At 46.7% G+C, this 23,623-nt stretch overlaps 1 protein-coding gene across 4 annotated transcripts in view; it reads right to left on the bottom strand.

The window, feature by feature from the left end:
• IPO11 (importin 11) overlaps positions 1–23,623 on the bottom strand; it is a 204,635-nt gene that overhangs the window by 88,968 nt on the left and 92,044 nt on the right. For all 4 annotated transcript variants that reach the window (XM_085847233.1, XM_085847237.1, XM_085847235.1 and 1 more), the window contains 3 exons: positions 21,632–21,690; positions 4,916–4,964; positions 4,466–4,536 (listed from right to left, as the gene is read on the bottom strand). In XM_085847233.1, the coding sequence (XP_085703359.1) occupies positions 4,466–4,536; positions 4,916–4,964; positions 21,632–21,690 (179 nt within the window). The remainder of the gene's footprint in view (positions 1–4,465; positions 4,537–4,915; positions 4,965–21,631; positions 21,691–23,623) is intronic.

Here is a 23,623-nt window from a genome sequence, read left to right as displayed (position 1 = left end):
TAAGGTACACTGTGATTCCTTAATGAAGGATTTCCTTGAGGGCTGTTGAAGAAACAACCCTTAAGAAATCCTTAAGGAAGGATTTCCTTCAGGAGCCGTTGCTATGCAACCAATCAGATTAGAGATAGGAAGCAGGGTCCAAAAGCAGGATGGTGGCGGAGTGATCGACAAATTGGCTTCAGGAAGAGATAGAAGCACTAGTGGAGGCTTTTCTCAAGCACAAGATAGACAGGACATTGTATAGCTGTATGATGTGTGTTGTTGAAGTAGTTTTATGTATAATTACTACACTATAACTATAAATAAGTTCTTTTATAATAAGTTCTTTCATCCCCTCTTCCTGTGCAGGCTGGAGTTCCTCAAGGTAGCGTTCTGGGCCCTGTTCTTTTTCTGGTTTTCATCAATGATCTCTCGGACTCTCTGGAAAATCCTCTATTTCTCTTTGCCGACGACTCCACCCTCTGCCGTACCATCTGTCATCCCTCAGACCGGCAAGCAGCAGCTTCTTCGCTCACTGCAGATCTGGATAAAATCACAAACTGGTCCAACACGTGGAACATGTCTTTCAATCCAGACAAATCTCACACTCTCACTATGTCTCTTCGAAAGGACCGTTTACAAAACCCCCCATCCACTTTCTCAACAATCCTCTGGAAGAAGTCTTTTCTTTCAAGCTTCTAGGTCTCACTATCTGCCATGACCTTTCCTGGGAAAGTCACATTTCCAACCTCGCCTCAAAAGCCAGTCGCCGACTGGGAATCCTCCGTCGTGCTAAGTCCTTCCTCGGCCCTCTTGAGCTCCTGACCACTTACAAAGCTTTTGTCCGTAGCCTGATGGAGTACTGCTCTCCCCTCTGGGCTGGTGCTCCTGCCTCCCACCTTTCTCGGCTTCACGCTGTCGAAACCAGGGCATTTAAGATCATCGGCATCTCCCGGAATGAAGCTGAGTCTTTGGGCCTCTCACTCAATCACCGCAGGTTGGTCGGTGGTCTTTCTGTCTTCTACCGACTCCTCTCCAGCCGTGCCCCCCCTGCTCTCTCTGCGATTTGTCCCCACCACATTTCCACAGGGCGCTCAAGGTCCGCCAACAACCCCCTTCTGGTAAAACTACCAAAATCACGAATCACTGCTCATCTTCACTCTTTCATTCCTCTTTTTTCCCGCCTTTGGAATAAACTTCCTCACTCTATTCTTTCCCATTCTTCCCTCCAGGCTTTCAAAACAGCTGTTCACCACCACCTCTTATCTTCCCCCATCCAAATCCTCGATCTTTTCTACCCCCGATAATCCACCCAAGCCCACTTCCTTCATTTCTCCTACTTTCCTTCCTGAAAGTCCCTGAAATGTCCATCTTCTCTTCGCCATGTTCCCCATGTTCCCCATCCCATCCCCATCCCTCTCCCTTCCACAGTTCACCTAATGTGTCTGTTCCCCACTGTTTTGTCCCTTCCACTCCCGCCCCTCTTGTCTCATGCCTCCTTGCTGTGAGTTGTGTGTTAGCTCTCATACGAGCCTCGACCAAGGTATACAAAAAAAAAAAAAAAAAAAAAAAATAGTGTATAATTGTTAAGAATCCCTGGATCTGGGTAAGATTGTCAAGAATCCCCCGACCGTCTCCTCTCCGGTCCCCCCACCCCAACTGCTCTGAATGCGATATGTCCCCCCCTATATTTCTGCAGGGCGTTCATGGTCCACCAACAACCCCCTTCTGGTAAAACAACCAAAATCAAGAATCACTGCTCACCTTCACCCTTCCATTCCTTTTTTGATGCCTTTGGAACAAACTCCAACACTCTTCAATCCCGTTCTTCCCTCCAGGTCATCAAAACAGCTGTTCACCACCATCTCTTATCGTCCCCCATCCAAAATCATGATCTTTTCTACCCCCGTTAATCCATCCCAAACCGACCTCCATCAAAATTCTCTACCTTCCTTCCTCAAAGTCCCTGTCGTGTCCATCATGTATACACCGTGTTCCCCGCCACATCCCTCTCCCTTCCACAGATCTCCGAATGTCTCTGTTAAAAATGTTTCCCCCTGTTTTGTCCTTCCCTCTCCCACCCCTCTTATCTCCTGCTCCCCTTGTTGTATGTTCTATGTGTTAGCTCTCATACGATCCTCGACATTGTATACAAAACAAACAAACAAACAAACAAGGATATGGGTCCACAGGGTAAACCGGGACTGCCCCGAGTCGAATGAGGTCTCCCACGTCTCTCTATGACATGGGATTGCCGAGTTATAGACCTCATAACAATGCGCTGTCGCGATGTAGCTCTTGGTGTTTTGAATGAGCAGTGAGCAGAATTTAATGCTGTTTGGTGTTTTGGAATGCAAATGAGTCGAGGTTTCAGGAACAAAAGTCATTTTGAGCCAAAAGCTTGCAAATGGCATTCCTGGAGTGCAAAACGGTATACGTATACCCCTCTCACACTGAGAATTGGTATAGTACGCTCCTCTCACGCACACGCAGTCAGAAAGTGAAAATGCACCTTAATGTTAAAGATGCTGCTGCTGCTACCTTATGTCCACCTGGAGTTTTTGCACTGCCACCCAGGTGATGACCACCTCGGGCCAGGCTAACATTAAAAAATATATATATATATATATATATATATATATATATATATATATATATATATATATATATATATATATATATATATATATATACAGTATAGTCAAACCTTTGTCAGCAAGCAATGTAAATGGAACTATAATTTTGGTCACTGGCTCCCGGTCTATCCAGCAAATTGACGAAGAGCTCACAGGATAGTTTGCTGTATCCACTAACAGAGCATCCCATGTCCATAGCTCGATTCACAATAAACCCCCTGAAAAACGAGGTTCAAATTTGCCAAGTCATACACAGTCTAGAAAGAAAACAATAAGCAAAAAAAACAAAAATAAAAGAAAAAAAAACGAGGATTTATTTTGTCTGTGATCAACCCAAAGGTGGAGTCTTGTCTTGGCTGATCCAAGTGCACGAATGAACTAATCTGCAGGACAGTGAAGTATGACTTTCCACCAGACGTCTGGTGCTACTGCAACTCATGGTCGTGTTGTTCGAGTCGTTCAGCCTTTTTATTCTTATGTTTCTACGTCTCGAAGTGATCATCGACACACCCTTTTCCATGGCTTTGCTACTTTAACCTTGTCTCCACATCTCTCTGTCTTCACGTAGACGAACTGAAGTTTCAGAAATCAAGTGTCACAGTAATGTTATGTACAAATGACCGGACATAGCGATTCGAATTGTATCATCAGTCGTTAACACGAATCTCGGAAATGACTGAGACATTCAGAAAACGCCGATGTTTGCGGCCAGGTGGAGATTTATAATGGCTGAACAACTTACAATTTTCTTTGTCCTGACTTGAACCTGTTTGTCCCTTTGTCCCATATTCCCCTTATCCCCAGAGCCGTATTCTCAGTACTTGACCCTCCACTCTCTCTCTTTGTGATCCATCTCTCAATCTAAGAGCCTCAATTTGTTTAAAAGTGCATCAAGTGAAGCAGTACTGTGCCATGTTGAAACACGACTACCACGACCTCAAGTTTATGAGTGAGCATCCAGATGTTCGAGATAAGCCTTGCTTTGAACATTCATTCTTGCAGCTTCGCGTCATCACATTCATGAAAGTGTCATCAGATTTACACAAACATCAAGTAGATTTAGCTGTCAAGCTGTTGCTTTCATTTCCCTTCTTATGTAAATCACATGCATTGTATTGATAAAACTGTGGAATAGCAATGAGAAGCAATGTCGACATTCACACAATTTCGAGATGTACGTGTCATAGGTTTCACTATTTTTACATATGTATTAAATAGAAGGTCCCTATTGGTATAAGAGGGCTGGCAGGATGGCCAAGATGTACGAACACTCACCTCTACGCTGGCTGGCCAGGATTCGAATCTCGGCCCAGCTATAAACTGTCATCCCGGTGTTTCACAGGCACGCAGATTCATCAATGTGTGTGTCATCCCTCGGATGGACGTTAAGCTGGGCAGCCCGTCTGCCAGCATTAGTTGATGGATGTTAAAGATACCACTGTGGCCTTCGTCTCGAGTCGGCGAGCCATCGCCAGCACCATAAACAAATCCTAAATTCCTGCCCTAACTACTGCGGGGAAGGCAATGACAAACCACCAGGTATATTCCTTGCCGATAAACTGCTTCGGCAGCACCGACACTCTGCACGTCAGAATCAGAATTGGTAGAACAGGACACACTACTTCCCATTACCATAATCAAATAAGCGATTTCAAAAGATAACCACCAAAGTGATATTAAATGTAGAGAGAAGGAACAACAAATAGCCAGCTTCACACACTAACGGAGACAGATTTCCAGTTCAGAGAAGTAAAGCAGGATTTTTTTATTTTTTTAAATGTAAAAGGGCTATTGCTCAGCTTTGCTTATCAGCAACTCGTGCCAATGTCTCCACCACACAAGGCACCCACCACTTTGGTGCAGAGAATGATGGATTTCTCCAGACGCTCCCGACAGCCGTGCTCCAAAGGAAGCCTGCACACTACACCCGGTAATCTTCTTTGGGATCAACTCGCGGACAAGGTGTGACAGCAACAATGAGGATCATTACCACGATCAATATGATGATCAGAATCACTTTGTGAATAAACTTGTGTTTATAAAACTGGGAATAGCAATGAGAGGCAAGTTAATAAAGTATAATCGGTATTTTTATCCAAAGAACTTTCATCAAGCCTGGAGTACTGACTGGACAGGTGAAAAGGAGAACGGCAAAGCAAACCAAAGATATCGTTCAAATGTAAGTGGAATTTTCTACACCACTCGTAAATTTTTTGTTAACATGAAAACCACAAATTGCTTTTGTATCTGAATTTTCAACAACACCGAGTCAATGAAGAACGGCAAATATAATCACTCACAGCAGTCCAGGAACTGGCTTGTTCGTCCAAATATTGCATTCAGAAATTCCTGCACAAAGAAAATGACAAAGTGTGCAGAGTCGGTCATGCTGCCATAAATTGCACAGTGCAAGTGTGATACCATTTGTTTATACATTGGGTGAAGCTTGGACTATTTGTCATTCCCATATGAGCACACACAGTTCATGATGCTGGGAATCAAAATTAAATATATGTTATATATATATATATACTGGGGAACCATGACATTAGGGGATTCGATATTCGCCGACCCCGCATATTCGCAATTTAGGAAATGTGACCTGCTTCTACATTTGCGGCCCCTGTGCTTCCGCTATTCACAGTTTTTTTTGCGGGAGCATCAACCATTTGCCACCAGCCGCACACACAAAAAAAAAAAGACAGTTCAAAAACAATCTCCCACTCGGAGCACATAAAACACCTCCAACCAGGCATAAACAATCTCCCACCAAACAGTGCAAAAAACGGCACGAAAACCATCTCCCACAAACCACGCATAAAGCACTTCTACGTGCGCATAACTCATCCTCCGCCAATAATCTCATCCATATACCCACAACGCCCGCACAGCTACTTACATGCAGCATGTGCTGGGTACTTATGTGCAGCATGTCCTTTATTGTAAGGTCAGGCCAGATTAGATCTGTGACTGGCCACAGGTGCCATGTAAACCTGTACTGACTTGTTTCATGGTCGGGTTGGCCGTGACTAAACCGTCTCCACCACCAGGTTTTCTGGTGAGGAGGGAGTTTGGATAGGGACACCCAGCAGGATTAAAAGCAAAACTTGTCAAAGGACGGAGGAGCTCCTTGTGAGCCAACAGCCATCCATATATCGTGCCCAACTGTGTCTGTGAATGTCCTCCTGGAGTTCTTACTTTTTTTTAGGAAGTTGGTGGCAGGATTTGCACTCAGGCCAATGTAAAACACTTCAATACGCAAAATCTACAAATGCAGCGAAAACGGAAAACCCACTCTGTGAGAGTACCTCCTGTGCTGCTGCCTTTCGCAGGGCAGCTCACCGGATGACGGGATTAGGGCAAAGCCTTTGGGACCCCCGCTACCTGATGATAGGATGAAAAGCATGGGGTAAACTGCCTGGGTCAGATTGCGGTGGTGTGTGCCGGAGTGATGCTGAGATGTGGCCAACCAGACGGCGGTCTCCTTGGGTTAATCTGAGGTGATCCCTTCGGGTGGGTGCCTGGATTGTCTCATCCTCAAGAGAGGATGTTCACCTGTCTCTGTTATCATCTGAGCTCAAACATTTGAACATCAGTATTGCAGCACTCTCTGAGGTTTGGAGACCGGATAGTGGCAATATCATGGCAGGTGGTTACACCTACTATTGGTCGGGTCACTCTGATGGTTACCATGCCTAAGGATTGGCTGGAGCTGTGTCCAATAAGCTGACGCCAATGCCAATTGAGATAACACCAGTCAATGAGCGCATTATGAGACGAAGGATTCGTCACTCCTTGGGTGTTTCCCTGGTCTCAGTAGATGCTCCGACTGAGATGAGTGATCTCAACGTGAAGGATGCATTCTATTCCACGCTCGAGTCTGTGGATGACCAGTGCCCCAGGCAATATACTCTTCCATTCTTGGCAGATTTCAATGTGTTGAATGGCACTGAGAGATGGTTATGAGACATTTGTTGGTCCCCATGGGTCTGGAACTGTGAACCAGAATAGCACGAATTTCCTTGACTTTGCAAGAAGTCATGGAGTTATGGTGGCTGGTTCCTGGTTTCAGCACCGAGACTCATCACCGAACTTGGTATGCCAACGCTGGTGGTGTGGCAAAGGAGATTGAACATGTGCTTGTTGGTGGTCGCTGGAGGATGATCCAGAACTGCAGGGTATACCGGAGTGCTCTGTTCCTCAGTACCAACCACAGGCTTGTTGTCGCAACTCTGAAGTTGCAGCTTAAATCCAGGAGAATGGTACCATCTCAGCCTAGGGTGGATGTTGGCAAGCTCAAGGATGAGATGGTAGCTGAGGAGTTTGCGAACAGGCTGAGTGGGGATTTTGCGGGTTCTGGGTGCTTTGGGGAACCCTGAAGAGTTGTGGAGTGCCCTCAAGACTACCATCCTTGATGTTGCTGGTGGATGTCTTGGAACTTACCGAAGGGCGAAGAAGAATTTTGTCTTTCAAGGGACACTGGCTACCATTGACCAGAGACGCAGGGCCAGGATTAATGGCAGAGCTGAGCTGCTCATAGAGTCGAGGCATAAAACTGTACATGTGCAGTTTGAGGGTGGACAAGGAGGCCAATGTGTGAGGAATCTGTTAGGGGGTAGCGCGTCACATGTTATGAAATTATTCAAGTACTGCTTCCAGGGGAATTTGTGCAATGCGTTCCTCCATGCCCATCCTTTGGTGGACTGCAGTTAGAGTGGAGGGTGGTAGGCTCTTGACAGAGGAGTCCAAAGTGAAGGCCCGCTGGGCCGGTTTGAGCGGCTTTACCATGCTGACCCACCAGCTATTGAGTTAGATGTCAGAAGTGTTACTAACCCTATTGCTGACCCTCCAATCAACAGTGATCCACCTTCGTTTGTGGAAACACAGAATGCGGTGAACCAGTTGAAATGGGGTAAAGCTCCTGGGATCTGTGGCATCCATGCTGAACTTCTCAAGGCTGGTGGAAATTCTGCATTCATGTCGTTGCATGCAAGTCTGTGCTCTGCCTGGAACACAGGCATAATCCAAACTGATTTGAAGAGGGGCCTTGTTGTCCCTCTCTGGAAAGGGAAGGGTGATCGCCAAGACTGCAGTAACTACTGAGGGGTGACACTGCTCTCAGTGCGAGGCAAAGTCTTTGCTCGGATCATGCTTGATAGGGTTCACCACCATCTGCTTGAGCACCAGCACCCTGAGCAGTCAGGCTTTACACCAAAGAGGTCAACGATTGACTGTGTCATTGCTCTTCGGGTCCTCACCAAACACAGATGAGAGTTTGGGCAGGGGCTGCATGCAGCCCAGCTTGATCTTTGCAAAGCGTTCGGATCAGTGAATCGGGATGCCCTCGAGAGGATTCTCGGTCTTTGTGGGGTGCCAACAAACCTGATCAATCTGATGTCTGAACTCTACTCTCGTAATGAGAGTGCTGTGATATGTGGTGATTCCATGTCTGACTTATTTCCAGTTGTTACTGCAGTTCATCAGGGGTGTGTACTGGCCCCCACACTTTTCAGCACTTGTATGGACTGGATTCTGGGGAATATGTCGGAGAGCTCAAGCTGCGGTGCATCGTTTGGGAACATCAAGATCCCTGAACTTGATTTCGCAGATGATGCAGTCATCTTTGCAGAGACTCTGGATATCCTGTTGCTGGTCCTCGAGATGCTGAATGTGGAGTCGGAGCCGCTGCGATTACAGGTTTTCCGGGTCAAAAGTAAGATCCAGGCTTTCATTGACACCTTGGATGCTGCTATCTTGTCTGTACCAGTTTGTGGTGTGGATGTTGAGGTCATGGAGAGGTTCAATTTTCTTGGCAGTGATATTCATGTCTCCGCTGGCTGGGAGTCATAGGTCAATAGACTTCTGGGTTGGGTCTGGGGAGTCATGGATTCACTGGATCATGGGGTGTGGTGCTGTCAGTACCTGTGCAGGAGGATGAAACTCTGAGTCTTCAGGTCCTTGGTGCTCCAGTCTTGCTCTATGGATATGAGACTTGAACTCTGACCAGGTATCTGAGATGGAGACTGAACTCCTTTTGTTCCAGGTCTCTTCAGAGAATGCTTGGCTATCGCTGGTCAGAGTTGTGTCCAACGAGCGGTTGCAAAGAGAGTCAAATGAGATTTGTTAGCTCTGTGGTCCATGAGTATCAGCTGATGCTGTATGGACATGTGGCTCAGTTTCCTGACGGTGATCCTGCTCACCAGATTCTCTCAGTGAGGGAGCCTCGTGAGTGGATGAGGCCAATGGGCCGACCATGTGCCTCATGGTTGCAGCAGGTTGATCAGCATCTCAAGGAGATGGGGATGGCCAGAAGGAAGCCCCTGGAGTACTGGCGGAAAGGGGACGCAGCGTTGCGCTGCTCTGGCGCATGCTCCCATACCTGACTTGACCTGACCTGTCCTGGGTCTCATTCTATTTTCTCATCCCACTGCTTTGACCTGCTGTGATTCTTTGTGCTCTTGGACCTTTTGTGCTTATTGTTCAAAAATGGGTCTTAAGCACAAGAGTAGTGCAGGAGATGTATCCACTCCCAAGAAGCAGAAAAAAAGTCATGAGCCTGAGACTCAATCTGGAGCGGTAAGAGTGTGGCCTCTGTGGGCAGGCATGATGGCGTGAATGAGTCAACTTTCCTAACATAAAAAAAACGAGAAGGCAATTCGTGAAAGCATCGCAGCGAGCACAGTACCCAGCACCAAGGTGGTTACCCAGGTCAGGGACGTTCACATCAAAGCAATGGATAAGGCATTGAACGTGTGGTTTGAGAACAATGCCCAGAAAAACGTGCCTTTAAGTGAACCTCTGACTCACAAAAAGGCAAAGCACATGTACGATTATCTTGTCAGCAGAGGTGGTGCTGCAAACATGAGTGATGCGAGAACGAGTGATGTGCTTAGTGATGCGGATACGAGTGACCCCAGTCCTTTCTGAGCTAGCAGGGGATGGTTTGACAACTTCAAGAAGCGGTACGGTGTCCACAATGTGAAGCTGATAGGCGAGCGTGTCTCTGTGGACCAGGAGGCAGCTGAAAGTTTCCGTGTTCAACTCACGCAGCTCATCAAGGAGAAGGTGTATGTACCAGAGCAGGTGTTCAATGCAGACAATACTGGCCTGTTCTGGAAAAAATGCCCATGAAAACTTTTGTGCCAACACCAAAGGAGACTGCATGATGAAGTGAATGATGCTGTATCGTATATTGGAGGGCCAACAAACAGGCATGGGTAACAACTGCCATCTTTCTGGATTAGTTCCACAACTGTTACATCCTTCAAATGGATAGGTAACTGGCAAAAAAAGAACCTCTCCCCCAATGTCCTCCTGCTGGTGGACATGCTCCTGGCCACCCTGAGGTGCTGAAGTTGGCCCATCCCAATGTCGAGGTCATCTACCTGCCACCCAAAACCACCTCCCTGATTCAACCACTCGACCAAGAGGTAATTTCAACGTTCAGAACGTATTCCATCTGCCGCACCTTCTGTCGCATCTTGGATGCTTTGGAGTCCGACCCTGAACTTACCGTTGGGAAATGTTGGAAAGTATGTATATGTGTATATATATATATATATATATATATATATATATATATATATATATATATATATATATATATATATATATATATACAAACACACACATACACACACACACACACACACACACACACACACACACACACACACACACACACACACACACACACACACACACACACACACACACACACACACCAATTTTCATGAAACTTCTAATCCTTCAGCTAATTTTAGAAGTTTTCGATATAACCGATATAACTACAGACACAGACACAGACACAGACACAGACACAGTCGTTTCCTGGGACAAATTTATATTACGTGTCCACCTCGAAGCAACAAAGCGAGTGCACCAGTTACCCGGAGGGGGTCACGGTATAAAATATATAAGGACAAAAATATGACCGTTTGTTATTTCACCGGTGAAACGAACATTCAAAAAGATCTTTTATAAGTAGCATTAATTAAACCCTACTGTCGACATTTAAAACAATAATATCAATTAAAAGAACCCCATAATAACTTTCCCAAGAATCCCCAAAGTCAGGCATGGGAGCATGTGCCAGAACAGCGCGTCGCTGCGTGCACTTTCCACCAGTACTCCAGGGGCCTCCGTCTGGCCACCCCACAGGCAGATGCGAGACCCATCCCCATCTCCTTGAGATGCCGGTCAACCTGCTGCAACCACGAGGCACGTGGTTGGCCCATTGGCATCCTCCACTCACGAGGCTCCGTCGCATGTCCATACAGCCGCAACTGACGCTCATGGACTATGCAGGTAACAAATCTCATCCGAGTCTATCTCAGCAACCGCTCATTGGACACAAAATACGACCAGCGATAGCCAAGGATTCTCCAAAGAGACCTGGTGGTAAAGGAATTAAGTCTCCGTCTCAGATCCTTGGTCAGAGTCCAAGTCTCACATCCATAGAGCAAGACTGGAAGCACCAAGGACCTGAAGACTCAGACTTTCGTCATCCCGCACAGGTAGCGGCAGCGCCACACCCCATGATCCAGTGAATCCATAGCTCCCCAGGCCTGAGCCAGATGTCTATTGACCTCTGACTCAGCCCATAGAGACATGATTATCACTGCCAAGGGAAGTGAATCTCCCTACGACCTCAACATCCTCACCACAACCAGACACAGACAGGACAGCAGCATCCAAGATGTCATTGAAAGCCTGGATCTTAGTTTTGACCCAAGAAACCCATAATCCCAGGGGCTCCGACTTCACATTCAGCACCTCGAGGGCCCCCAAAAGGATATTGTTACGGTTGTGGAAATTCGCATTACACCATAAAGGGCCCTCAGGTGAGATATCGCTGTAAAAGTACATGTGTAGTTAGCCCAAACCCGTTGTATAGAGGGAATTTATGTGATCCATCCGGGCTGCGACGCTTTGAGATCGCCATTTTTCTGTTCTATCTTTTATTTAAAACAAACAGCATCTCAAAACCACGCCATCCCCACCACAGCGCCAACCACACTACAACGATGCCACCTCCCCCACCTACGCTACCACATCATCGCTTCTACAACCATTCGCAAACACCACCACCTTCACCTTTACCTTCACAACTTCATCCCACATCATCGCTTCTACGGACATTCCCAAGCACCACCAGTCAACACCAAACGTCGTGTTCCCGGAGCCGTTCGGCCATGGAGGCCGAACGCGTCGATCCGCGGATCAGGAATGCTTCACGCCCACTTCCCCTCTGTCCAATGGGCAAGCGCGAAGCGGCTTGGCCCCGCCTCCAGGCGCATGTAGGTGAATTCCGTCCATGTCCGTCTGTGCAAATTTTAGGATCAGGGGAGGTTCATGCCCATTTTTGCCCGACCAATGGCTGACCGGGTGGTGGGGTGGGGCGGTGTGGCCCCGCCTCCAATCACGTTCTGATCCGGGAATTTGCATATCAGCGCCTCCTGAGCGCTATAAAGAGACGAGCGCAAGGCGACTCGCGAGGAGAATGTGGAACTGGTGAGAGAAGCGAGAAGCGTGGAGCGTTGAGCATTGGGGAGCGGAGTTGAGAGTTGAGCTGGAAGAAGGGGAGTGCGCGCGGTGGAGCTGCAGGTGGCGGGTCGGGGCAAGGAAGCTCGGGTCCGAGGCAAGGAGGATGGCGGTCGGCAACGAGGTTGCGGTGTGGGGGATCGCTCGTCTCGTCGCGGGACCCAAGCCAGCCAGCCACTCCTCTCCCCCAGGGCATCAACAATTTCCCCTTTGCCGCGCTGAGATAGTGCAAAGGGGGCCCCCGTTCCTCCCCCACCCCAAACGTGGTGCCAACGAGCAAGCCAGGGGCACGGACTCGGGGCACAGCGGCGCGGATATTTTGCGGCTTGCCCGCCAACGCGTCACGAGGACGTGGGTAAGACCTCCCCGGTCTCGCGGACCTGGCCGCTCCTTGAGGTCCCGCGCACATTTGGCCTATGGGCCTGTCTGCCTCGTTGTCTGTGAGGGTGGCTTCCTTCTTTTGCTTTTGTGTAAATGTGTGTTGGCGCCGTCTGTGAAGTAAAACTGTGTAAGTGTCGCCGTGTGTACGCGTTAGGTCGGTGTCAACTGTTTTCTTCTTGCCTTTGCTTTTTGTGTATGGCTGTATATACGTGCTTTCCGTGTGTCGCGTAATAAAATGCTTGCTTGTTGAACTGTGCCCGTTTCACTTCGTCTTTTCTCTATTTGAATCTCCATCTTGCATCACGTAAGGGGTTCATAGTGGGTTCAATATCCCGGTAATTAATCTGAACCATCCAGGTCGACGATAACACCGCTCGGTTATCCCGATAGTACGGAACGGGCCGCCCAAGCAGCTCGTGTCCGGAGTCGACCTGTGGCGAGGTATGATCGCCCGGTTAACCATGCGCGTGGGTACTTTGGTAGGTCGAGTTTGGCGAACAACCCTACCCTACGCGGATGGCCGATTGGCACGATTGTGGTGAGGTCGAAAGGCTCACATGTGACTAGCTCCCGGTGTTGGTTCGAGAGGGTTACGACAGAATTGTCCGTCTGGTGGGCGACATGCCGCAATTCGAGTTACGTGGCCGTTCGCACGTCGGCGGGCACGAATTCGCAACAATATCTGAAGTCTCCACAAAGATGACTGCATTATCTGCGAAATCAAGGTCCGAGATCTTGACATTCCCAAACGATGCACTGCAGCTTGATCTCTCCGACATCCTCCCAAGAATCCAATCCATACAAGTGCTGAAAAGTGTAGGGGCCAGTACACACCCCTGACAAACTCCCGTAACAACTGGAAATAAGTCAGAGATGGTACCATCACATTTCACAGCACTCTCAGTACCAGAGTAGAGTTCAGTCATCAGATCGATCAGTTTTGGTGGCACCCCACGAAGACCAAGAATCCTCCAGAGGGCATCCCGATTCACTGACTCAAACACTTTACAAAGATCAACATTGGCTGCAAGCAGCCCCTGCCGAAACTCTTGTCTGCGTTCGATGAGGACTCGAAGAGCAAGAATACGGTCAATCGTTGACCGCTTTGGTGTAAAGCTTGACTGCTCTGGACGCTGGTGCTCAAGCAGATGGTGGTCAACCCTATCAAGAATTATCCGAGCAAAGACCTTGTCCGGCACTGAGAGCAGCGTCACCCCTCGGTAGTTGTTGCAGTCTTGGCGATCACCCTTCCCTTTCCAGAGAGGGACAACAAGGCCCCTCTTCCAGTCAGTTGGGATGATGCCTGTGTTCCAGGCAGAGCACAAAACTGCATGCAATGACACGAGTGCATCATTTCCACCAACATTGGGAAGTTCAGCATGGATGCCACAGATCCCTGGAGCTTTACCCCATTTCAACTGGTTCACCGCAGCCTGTGTTTCCACAAGCGAAGGTGGACCACAGTTGATTGGAGGGTCAGCAACACGGATTGTAACACTCTTGATGTCCAACTTGACAGCTGGTGGATCAGCCTGTTACAACCGCTCAAAGTAACCGGCCCAGCGGGCCTTCACTTCAGACTCCTCTGTCAAGAGCCGACCACCCTCTGCTCTAACTGCAGTGCTCCGAGGGATGGGCTTGGATGAACGCAATGCACGAGTTCCCCTGTAAGCGGGATGAGAATCACCTGTCCACAGGTGATGTGCTACCCCCTCAGATTCTTCGCACATAGGCCTCCTTGTCCACTCTTAGTGCACATACGGTTTTACGCCTCAGCTCCCTGAACAGCTCAGCTCTGCCATTCAGCCTGGCCCTGCGACTCTGGCCAATGGTATCCAGTGTCCCTTGAAAGACAAAATTCTTCTTTGCCCTGCGGTGAGTTCCAAGACATCCACCGGCAACATCAAGGACGGTGGTCTTGAAGGCACTCCACAACTCTTCAGGACCCCCCCAAAGCACTCAGACCCCCCAAATCTCCACTCAGCCTGTTCGCAAACTCCTCAGCTACCCACTCATCCTTGAGCTTGCCAACATACAGCCGAGGCTAGGATTAAATCTTCCGGATTTAAGGTGCAGCTTTAGAGTTGCTACAACAAGCCGGTGGTCAGTATTGAGGAACTGAGCACTCCGGTTGACCCTGCAGTTCTGGATCATCCTCCAGCGACCATCAATGAGGACATGGTCAATCTCCTTTACCACACCGCTAGCATTGGAATCCCAAGTCCAGCGATGAGCTTGTGGGTGCCGCAACCATGAACCAGCCACCCTAAGTCCATGACTTCTTGCAAAGTCAAGCAACTTAGTGCTATTCTGGTTCATAGTTCCTGACCCATGGGGACCAACACATGTCTCATAACCATCCCTATCAGTTCCAGTCGATGCATTGAAATCCCCCATGACGAGAAGTGTATCTCGTCTGGGGCACTGATCAACCACAGACTCAAGCGTGGCTTAGAATGCATCCTTCACGGTGAGATCACTCGCCTCAGTCGGAGCATAGACAGAGACCAGTGAAATGACACCCAAGGAGTGATGAATCCTTCGTCTCATAATACGCTCGATGACCGGTGTTGCCTCAATTATCATTGGGGTCAGCTTATTGGACACAGCTTCAGCAACTCCTTGAGTATGGTAACCATCAAAGCGACCAGACCAATAGTAGGTGTAACCACCCACCATTATCTCGCCGCAATCCGGTCTCTGAACCTCAGAGAGTGCTGCAATACCGATGTCCAAACGCTTGAGCTCAGATGATAACAGAGACAGGTGATCATCTTCTCTTAGGGATAGGACATTCCAGGCACCCACCCGAAGGGACCGCCTCAGGTTAACCCAAGGAGACCGCCGTCTGGTGGACGACACCTCAGCACCACTCTGACACACTCTCCCGGAATCTTACCCAGGAACGTTACCCCGTGGTTTCCCTCCTATCATCAAAGATTGGGGGTCCCGAAGGGTTTGCCCCAATCCCGTCATCCAGTGAGCTGCACTGCGAAAAAAAAATACATATACATATTTGTATATACAGGAGGTACTCCCACGGAGTGGGTTTTCAGATGTTTTTGCGTTTTTGTGTTTTGCGGAATGAAGGGTTTTACGGTGGCAGGAGTGCAAATCCTGCCACCACCCTCCTAATAAAAAGTAACCCAACTGCAGGAGGACGTCCGCAGACACAGTTGGGCACTAGATATGGATGGCCGTTGGCTCACAAGGAGCTCCTCTGCCCTTTGTCAGGTTTTGTTTTTAATCCTGCTGGGTGTCCATATCCAAACACCCTCCTCACTAAAAAAGCTGGTGGGGGAGACGGTTTAGTCGCCGACAAACCGTCCATGGAACAGGTTAGTACAGGTTTACATGGTACCTGTAGTAGGTCAAAGATCTAACCTGACCCCAAAGTAATGGAGTACAAATGTCACAGATTACAAATCAACTTTGAATGGAATCATGACCTTTGAGGGGGTAATTTATCTCAGGTAACCAGTTTGTAACATAAACCTTAGCAGGTTACAAATGGATGAAGGGTCGGCTGTGAACACGTTCAAAACAGATCTTGTCCAGTGGGTGTGCAGAGGATGAATCCGACAGGCCGGTCATGTGGCAAAAGTCTTCAGAGAGTAAAGCTTTGTCTCACCGAAGTATGCAGATAAACCTGAGTCCTCAGATCAAGTTGTGTGAGATGTTGAATTTGGGACTGCACACTGTGTAGGACAATGCATACTGGCAGCAGGTGAGGAGAGAGGGAAGGAACAGGCAGGCTGCCTTCACAATGCAGCCAGCAAGGAGATGCCTGCTTTAAAGTAGTCTCCGAGACAACAGCAGGGCAGCAGATTCAAGGAGTATACCAACCAGTAGGTTCGAACAACCATTGGGGTGAAGTTGGTTCATTTAAGTAAGGGCTTTGGAGTCATTGAACCAGTCCTGGTTCGCATACAAAATTCTCTCGATTCCCTCTTTACTGGATGAGTCAGTTTAAAAAATAAATTCTGCCACAAGAAATGCAGTACACAGTAGTTTCTTCTCTCAGTTTAAGGCCCTGTCACACCTTGACGTTTTAGCCAGCGTATGAAAGGTATCAAAATGTATGTAAAACGCTGGCGTACGCTGAACTATTGATGTTTTTTTCGAGTTTTGGACGTATTCATAACAAGTTGGACGTATGCATAATGTATTAGTAATGTACACAGAACGTTTCGATAACATATAGATAACTTATACCAACGAATGCTGAGCGTGTTGTCGGCGTTCACAACCTATGCCCAACGATACTCTAACTTATGCATAGCGCGGCAGCATATCGCCGACGATCACGTGGCGTAGCCTATTAAAATGCTGCGGCTCGACGATTCAAATCATAACCGCACTAGACATCGAAGTGTCAAACCGCTGTCACACCTTGACGTTTTAGCCAGCGTATGCCGACGTATGAAAAATTTGCCGAATACGCTGGCACACGTCGAATACGTTATGGGTAAGTTTTGTATACGTTAAGAGCACGCTGAAGCACGCTGGCATACGTCGTAGTACGCCGAGTACATCGACAAATTTTCAGCATGTTGAAAATTTTTCGACGTATCCAACGTATGACGCACACGTTCCGCATACGCTGGCATAAGTTGTAGGCACGTTATGCGATCGTTGACACACGTTACTTGTAAGTTACTCATAAGTCGAAACACGTCGAGGTAATTTTAGCATACCCGAAACTTATTTCTAACCTACGAGTAACATGCTTTGAACCTATGTGTAACGTATCTCCAACGCACATTGACGTATGTAGATGTATTTGACGTCTTCCGGACGACCACAGAACTTACTGAACGTGTTACTAACTTACAGCTACAGTATAATTAAATGGTGTATTGGCAGCGTTTAGGGGAATTGGTATATAAAAATGGGGTTCACACAGGAGGAACCCGTCAGTGTTCCAGACTCCATGATTTTTTTTTTTCTTCTTCGGCATGACGGTGATGTTGACACTTCGATTTCTAGTGCGGTTATGATTTAAGTCGTTGAGCGGCAGCCTATTAATTATATTATATTATAACCGCACTATAAATCGAAGTGTCAACATCACCGTCATGCCGAAGAAAAAAACAAACAAACAAAAAAAACCATGGAGACTGGAACACTGACGCTAATGGCTAAACATTACCTCGACGTGTTTCGACTTATGAGTAACTTACAAGTAACGTGTGCCGACGTGTGTCAACGATCGCGTAACGTGCCTACAATTTATGGCCAGCATATGCGGAACGTGTGAGTCATACGCTGGCATACGTTGAAAAATTTCAAGCATGTTAAAATTTGTCGACAGCTCGGCGTACTACGACGTATACCAGCGTACTACGACGGATGTCAGCATACTACGACATATACCAAACTTACCCATAACGTATTCAACGTGTGTCAGCGTAATTGAAAAATTTTTCATACGTCGGCATATGCTGGCTAAATCGTCAAGGTGTGACAGGGCCTTTACATGTTGCCTCCCTCCTGTCTGAAGCAAACTGAGGACTCATTTTATATCTTTTGCAAACTGTCAGCAAGCCTTGTTTCAGCTTTGAGCTGGAATGGTTTATTGCTTGCAAGGTCAGGATGGCAGTCTGGTACCTCTCATCTCAAGAGTTGTGGTCAAAGCTGAGCCACGGCAGCCTTTGATGCACCTCTTATCTTGTTTTGTTGCCATTCCAAAGCCCTTCCAGAATCTTGGCAAGGTCCACGGTGACATTCATCAAGCCACTTGGGCATAACAGTCAAAACATACTTTTCACACACAGCTCCAATATCTCTGGTTGAAGGCTGCCTGACAATTTTATGTTAATACTGGATTGCAACACTCTGGTGAAATAATTCAATTAACTTTCATCTATGGCACAATTATATGTTATGCTGTTCTGCAACAATATATAAATTGTGACTGTCGCGAGTCCACGGTTCGAATCCCGTGGGTGGTGTCAATGCGACCGCAACCGCCAGTAAAGTCCACAGCCCCGAGCAAGTTCCTGGGTCTGTTTGCCATGTTACACTACTTATTGGGACAGCAGAATTAACCCGAGGGAGCGCCAATAGATAGATGCATGTGACCTATCTAATTAGGCCGAGCAACAGTTGGTCATCAACACCATCTGAGGCTGGTTTGAACTAGCTTTCCAGACATCAACCACCCGAAACCACCAAACGAGACAGCCAGAACAGGTGGAATCCACCCCAAGACCAGGTATATTTAATAACAGGCAAATGTTCGGAGGAAGGATTACATGAAGCAAAAACAGTGCAAATGTGAATGTAATAAATAAACAAGAATAAAAACACCCCATATCTCAATATATGGATCCTCAAAATGAACCAAGCAAATGGTAGATTCCTTAATTACCCTAATCGTAGGGCCCATTCAATGGCATGACAAGAGATATACAATATACAGTGGATCCCCTCATTTGGACCAAACCAAGGGACTTGGTCAAAAGTGGTCCGCTTGAGGGGTGGTCCCCTTAGCCGGTTTCACCATTTGGGTAGGTCTTCAGGTAAAGATGTACAACTTCCTTAATACATTTAATTCCTAAATTGAATAACTTAAGTGGAACAACTGTTTGTACACGATTTCACATCATATTTCACATTCACATACTGTACTTTATTCACAGAAACAGACAGAAAGAAACAGTAATTTTGATTATTCACAGAAAGTCTTTTGGAGTATTCACGGAAACAGTAATTTTGATTATTATTGTGCAACGATGAGAAAAAGAGTCCAGGGTGCGCTGCCTCACGGATGATGCGGCAGATTCAGCAATACCATTCTGTAGTTTGTCGACAGTGTCCAGTAAATGTCCGAGATTCTTGGACAGAAGATACTGCCTTGTTTTCGCCATACAGTCCATTACTTCTCACATGGTAATCATTGGCTCCTGCACGTCGTCGTCAACGTTAATGTTGTCGTTATTAGCATCACCGTTGTCAGTGATAAACTCAGCCACCACGTCGTCATGGACTTGATTCATTTCATTGTTCTCGCATTTCGTGGGAATGTCTGCATCGCAGTTAATGTAGTCATCAACCATGTATGTCGTCAAACCGTAATTTTCTTGCATTCTTTTGAGCAGATTGGCGAGTGGGATATATTCTTTGTTGTCACCCTTAACCGCGTCGTCGCCGAAACCACACCGAACAAAACAAGACTTCACGGTGGATTCTCTGACTTGTGCTGTGGCCTGTGCGATCCACGTGCAATTACTTGTGTTGTGGCCTGTGTGATCCACGTGCAGGCATCGTAGATAGTGACACACTTTTTAAAATCGTTCATGGCGTCGGTGTCACCTGGCTGTTAGCGGTCCATTTTAGCGAGGACAGTCCGTACGAGTTGTTTTCTATACGTTGCTTTAATCGCGCGAATGATCCCTTGGTCGAGAGGTTGGAGACGCAAAGTCGTGTTCGGGGGAAAGAATACCAGCTCCACATTCGAGAGCTCGAGGTCGGGGTGGCACGTTACATTGTCCAGGAAGACGATGACATTTCTTTGCTGCCATTGCATTTATTCGTTGAACAGTTGCATCCACTCCTTGAAGAGACCTGACGTCATCCAGATCTTCTTGTTCGATCTCCAGATGACCGGGAGACTATGCTTGTCGAGATTGCGGAAACAACGAGGCTTGGGCAGATTTCCCGATAAGAGTTTTCTGGAATTCACTGACCATGTTGACGAGGAAAGCAGCAGTCAAACGTTCCTTCGATTGCTTCCTGCCTTTACACTCCGTCCCTTTAACACGGATCGTTCTGTCTGGCATCGCGCGGTAAAACATCCTGCTCTCGTCGAGACTGAAGACCACATCGAGACACAGAGCGTTCCAGTTGTCGACTGCTTCTTGAGGAACAGAGGCCGATTCCCCAGGAATTTTGGCAGAGTTAATGTTGTGGCGCGCTTTGAATCGGGAAAGCCGACCGTTTGATGCCGTGAAATCTACCTCGGAAACTTCAAGCGACCGTGCGAACTTCATGGCATGCTCTTTTATCATCAGACCGCTGACAGCACAATTCAATGCTCGAACGCGACTGAACCACGACCACGTCATTTCGTTGATCTTCTGATTTTCTTGAACTTTGAAGCGTTTCTTTCTGATTGGGGCATTTTCTTCCTATGTTGTCATGATTTCGGCTTTTCTCTTCAAGATGCGCTGAACCTGTGACTTGCTGACACCGTACTCAACTGCGAGGTTACGCTGAGACTTGATTTTGTCACTCTGTATGATCTTGACCTTCTCATCCAGCGGCAACTCTTTGTTGGGAGTTTTTTGAGCCATGGCAGTCGTGGAAAGAAACGAATGGAAATCTGTGACAATCTGAGCATAGAGCACGGAACTTAAGGAGCCGAGGTAGCAGAGGCGTGTTTCCTATTTGGTGACTGAAATTCTGATCTAAAATCCCGCGATTTCATTGGGTAAAGAGTAATTGTTTCCGATTTCATTTCACGATCTTGTGATCATCTGGAGAATGTCTTTTTGGAACGGTTTGTTTGCAATTAGTCGCGCTTGCCCAGCCAAAGAGCTTTGTATATGTTCGGATTACTCAAGGGAACAATGTCTGCACCTAATTGACACTGGTCCACTTGAGAGTTCAAATCTGCTTCAAGGGACTGGCAATCCTGCTCCACACCATCCATCTTGTTAAGTCAACGTCCATTTTACGCATGCAAAAATTTATTTAACAGAACTGCATGAGCGCTGACCTTTGACAAATATTCTAATGAAAAAAACAAAATTAAATTCATCACTTATATTCCCATCCTGACTATGAGGCACAAAAAGATAAGTAATATGTCAACGTCAAAAACATGGTCTGTATCAACAAATACTCACTAGTTTCCATTTCACCAGGTCTCCCGCTCATAGGCAATAAAATGACCGAAAAATAGAAAGCGTACATGCAATCGGTACCATTCTCCTCAACCTTAAAGCATCATGCATAAACTTTAACTTGATTTCTCTCTTCACAACACTAACTCTACTGATCAATACAAAAAACACCTACCAAACAGCTCTGAGCAGTGAACTAATTTGCCAATTTCCTGTCTCTCAAATTCAGTTTTCAAAGCTTACCATTGCCTCTGGTTGCATATGTGGCTCTGGAAATCCATATATGGTGAGCTTTCGGAGAACTGCAAAAAAAAAGAAGGAAGAACCAAAATTAAGAACATAACTCACATCTCGTTTAATAAAAAAAAAGAGAAAAAAAGTGCGGTACAAGTATTTATTGATGCTCTTCATTTTTGTTAGAGAAATATTTACTTAGATATACATATACGCACATACTGTTACATTGGAGGGGGTACAAATTAGCTGGTATTTTAAGTTAGTGTGGTCCGTGTGTTGGTGTAGGTTAGAATATTTGCTGGAACCAGGGACCCATTAGAGTGAAGTTGTCCTGTTCTTATTTTGAGGGGTGATATCGTTGGCATTGGCATTAGAAGGAAAAGTGTAATTTCTATGTGTCCTCTCTGTAAAGTCAGACAAGGCAACCAGGCAAAGAGGGGTTGATCCAGGTTTTCTCTTTGGATTGTGGGACTACTAAGAGAAAACCTGGATCAACAGGTATTTCGTATTCATTAATCTTATTACGATGTTTTTTAATCATCTATTTAATCTCCTGTTCTTTTATCCATAATAACAACAATGTATTACAATGCCTCTAATTATTTGTATTGTCGCAATACAGGTAACCTCGTATAGCATGTGTTGATAACGCATTTTCGCTACAGCGTGGATTTAATTATACGACAACAACAACTGTGCTGCGTCATTCTGAGCGAATCATTCACTCACAGCGGATGCTTTTGCCACACTACAACAATCTGAGTGAGTCGTTCGTGCTCCGGCATATTTTACGAGTCATTCACTCACAGCAACCGAAACTATGGCTGCAAATCATGTAACACGTGGCATTGGAGATAATGATCAAGTGAAGAAGAAGTAAAGAAAGTCTTAATCATTGGAAGCGAAATTAAAATTTTAGATCGGTTTGATAGAGGTGAGCACATCATTGATATTCAAAGAGAGATGGGACTTCGCGATTCTACAGAGAGAACCATTTATGACAGTTGTGAGAAAATCCGTAAGAGCGCTCAGACAGCAACAATTCTCAGTGTTATCAGAACTGCAAGATCTTGGTGTGATGCTGATGAGAAAATGGCAAAGATGCTGACCATGTGTATAGAGCATCAGAACCAACAGAACATGCCATTGTCTGGAATGGTCATTCAAGAAAAGGCGAGGAGTTTGTATGGTGATCTAACCAAAGATACCAATGATCCAGTGCCTTTTGCTGCCAGTTATGGGTGGTTCAAGCGCTTCAAGAGTCACCATGCGTTCCACAATCTCAAGATGACTTGGGAAGCTGGTGCTGCAGATTATGCTGTTGCCAAAAATTTTCCAGCTGTCTTGAAATCGATGATGGCGAATGGAGGTTACACACCAAGCCAGCTGTTTAACCTCGATGAAACTGGACTTTATTGGAAACACATGCCCAGCCACACTTTCATCTCCATCAACTGTGGCCTGAGGCAGTGATCGAGTTCAGAGATTTCATGGAGGCTGAAGTCAGCGAAGCAAGGCAAGAGATTGTGGACATGGCCCTGCAGGAGGGAAATGAGGATGTCGACAAAGATGCATGATGTTGAGGATTTGCCTCTCTCACACAGAGAGGAGCTGAGCAATGAAGATTTTCTGGCTCTGGAGGAGCAGCGCATTAGAGAGGAATCAGAATTAAGTGCTGAGGAGGTTGTGCTTGTTAAAACCCTCACAATGAAGGTCATGGTCAAAGGTTTCAAATTGGTCGATGAAGCCATGGCCATCTTCGATGAACATGATCCCGACTGTGGAGGGAGATGAAGAATGTTCTGAAATGTTACAAGGAGGTCAACAAACAGAAAATGAAGGCAGCCACTCAAGTCTCCATTAAGAAGTTCTTCAAAAAAATCCCAAGCGAATGAGCCTCCATTTCATATTCTGAGCCTTCAACCTCAACTGGACAGTCTGCCACACCTGAAAAAGCCTGTAACAAGCAACATGTACTGTATCCAACCCCAATCATGG

The sequence above is a fragment of the Eptatretus burgeri genome, chromosome 11, assembly GCF_056783735.1.
Source record: "Eptatretus burgeri isolate ZD-2024b chromosome 11, Ebu_testis_v1, whole genome shotgun sequence".
NCBI lineage: Eukaryota > Metazoa > Chordata > Myxini > Myxiniformes > Myxinidae > Eptatretus > Eptatretus burgeri.
This window is presented reverse-complemented; position numbering and strand designations above follow the sequence as displayed.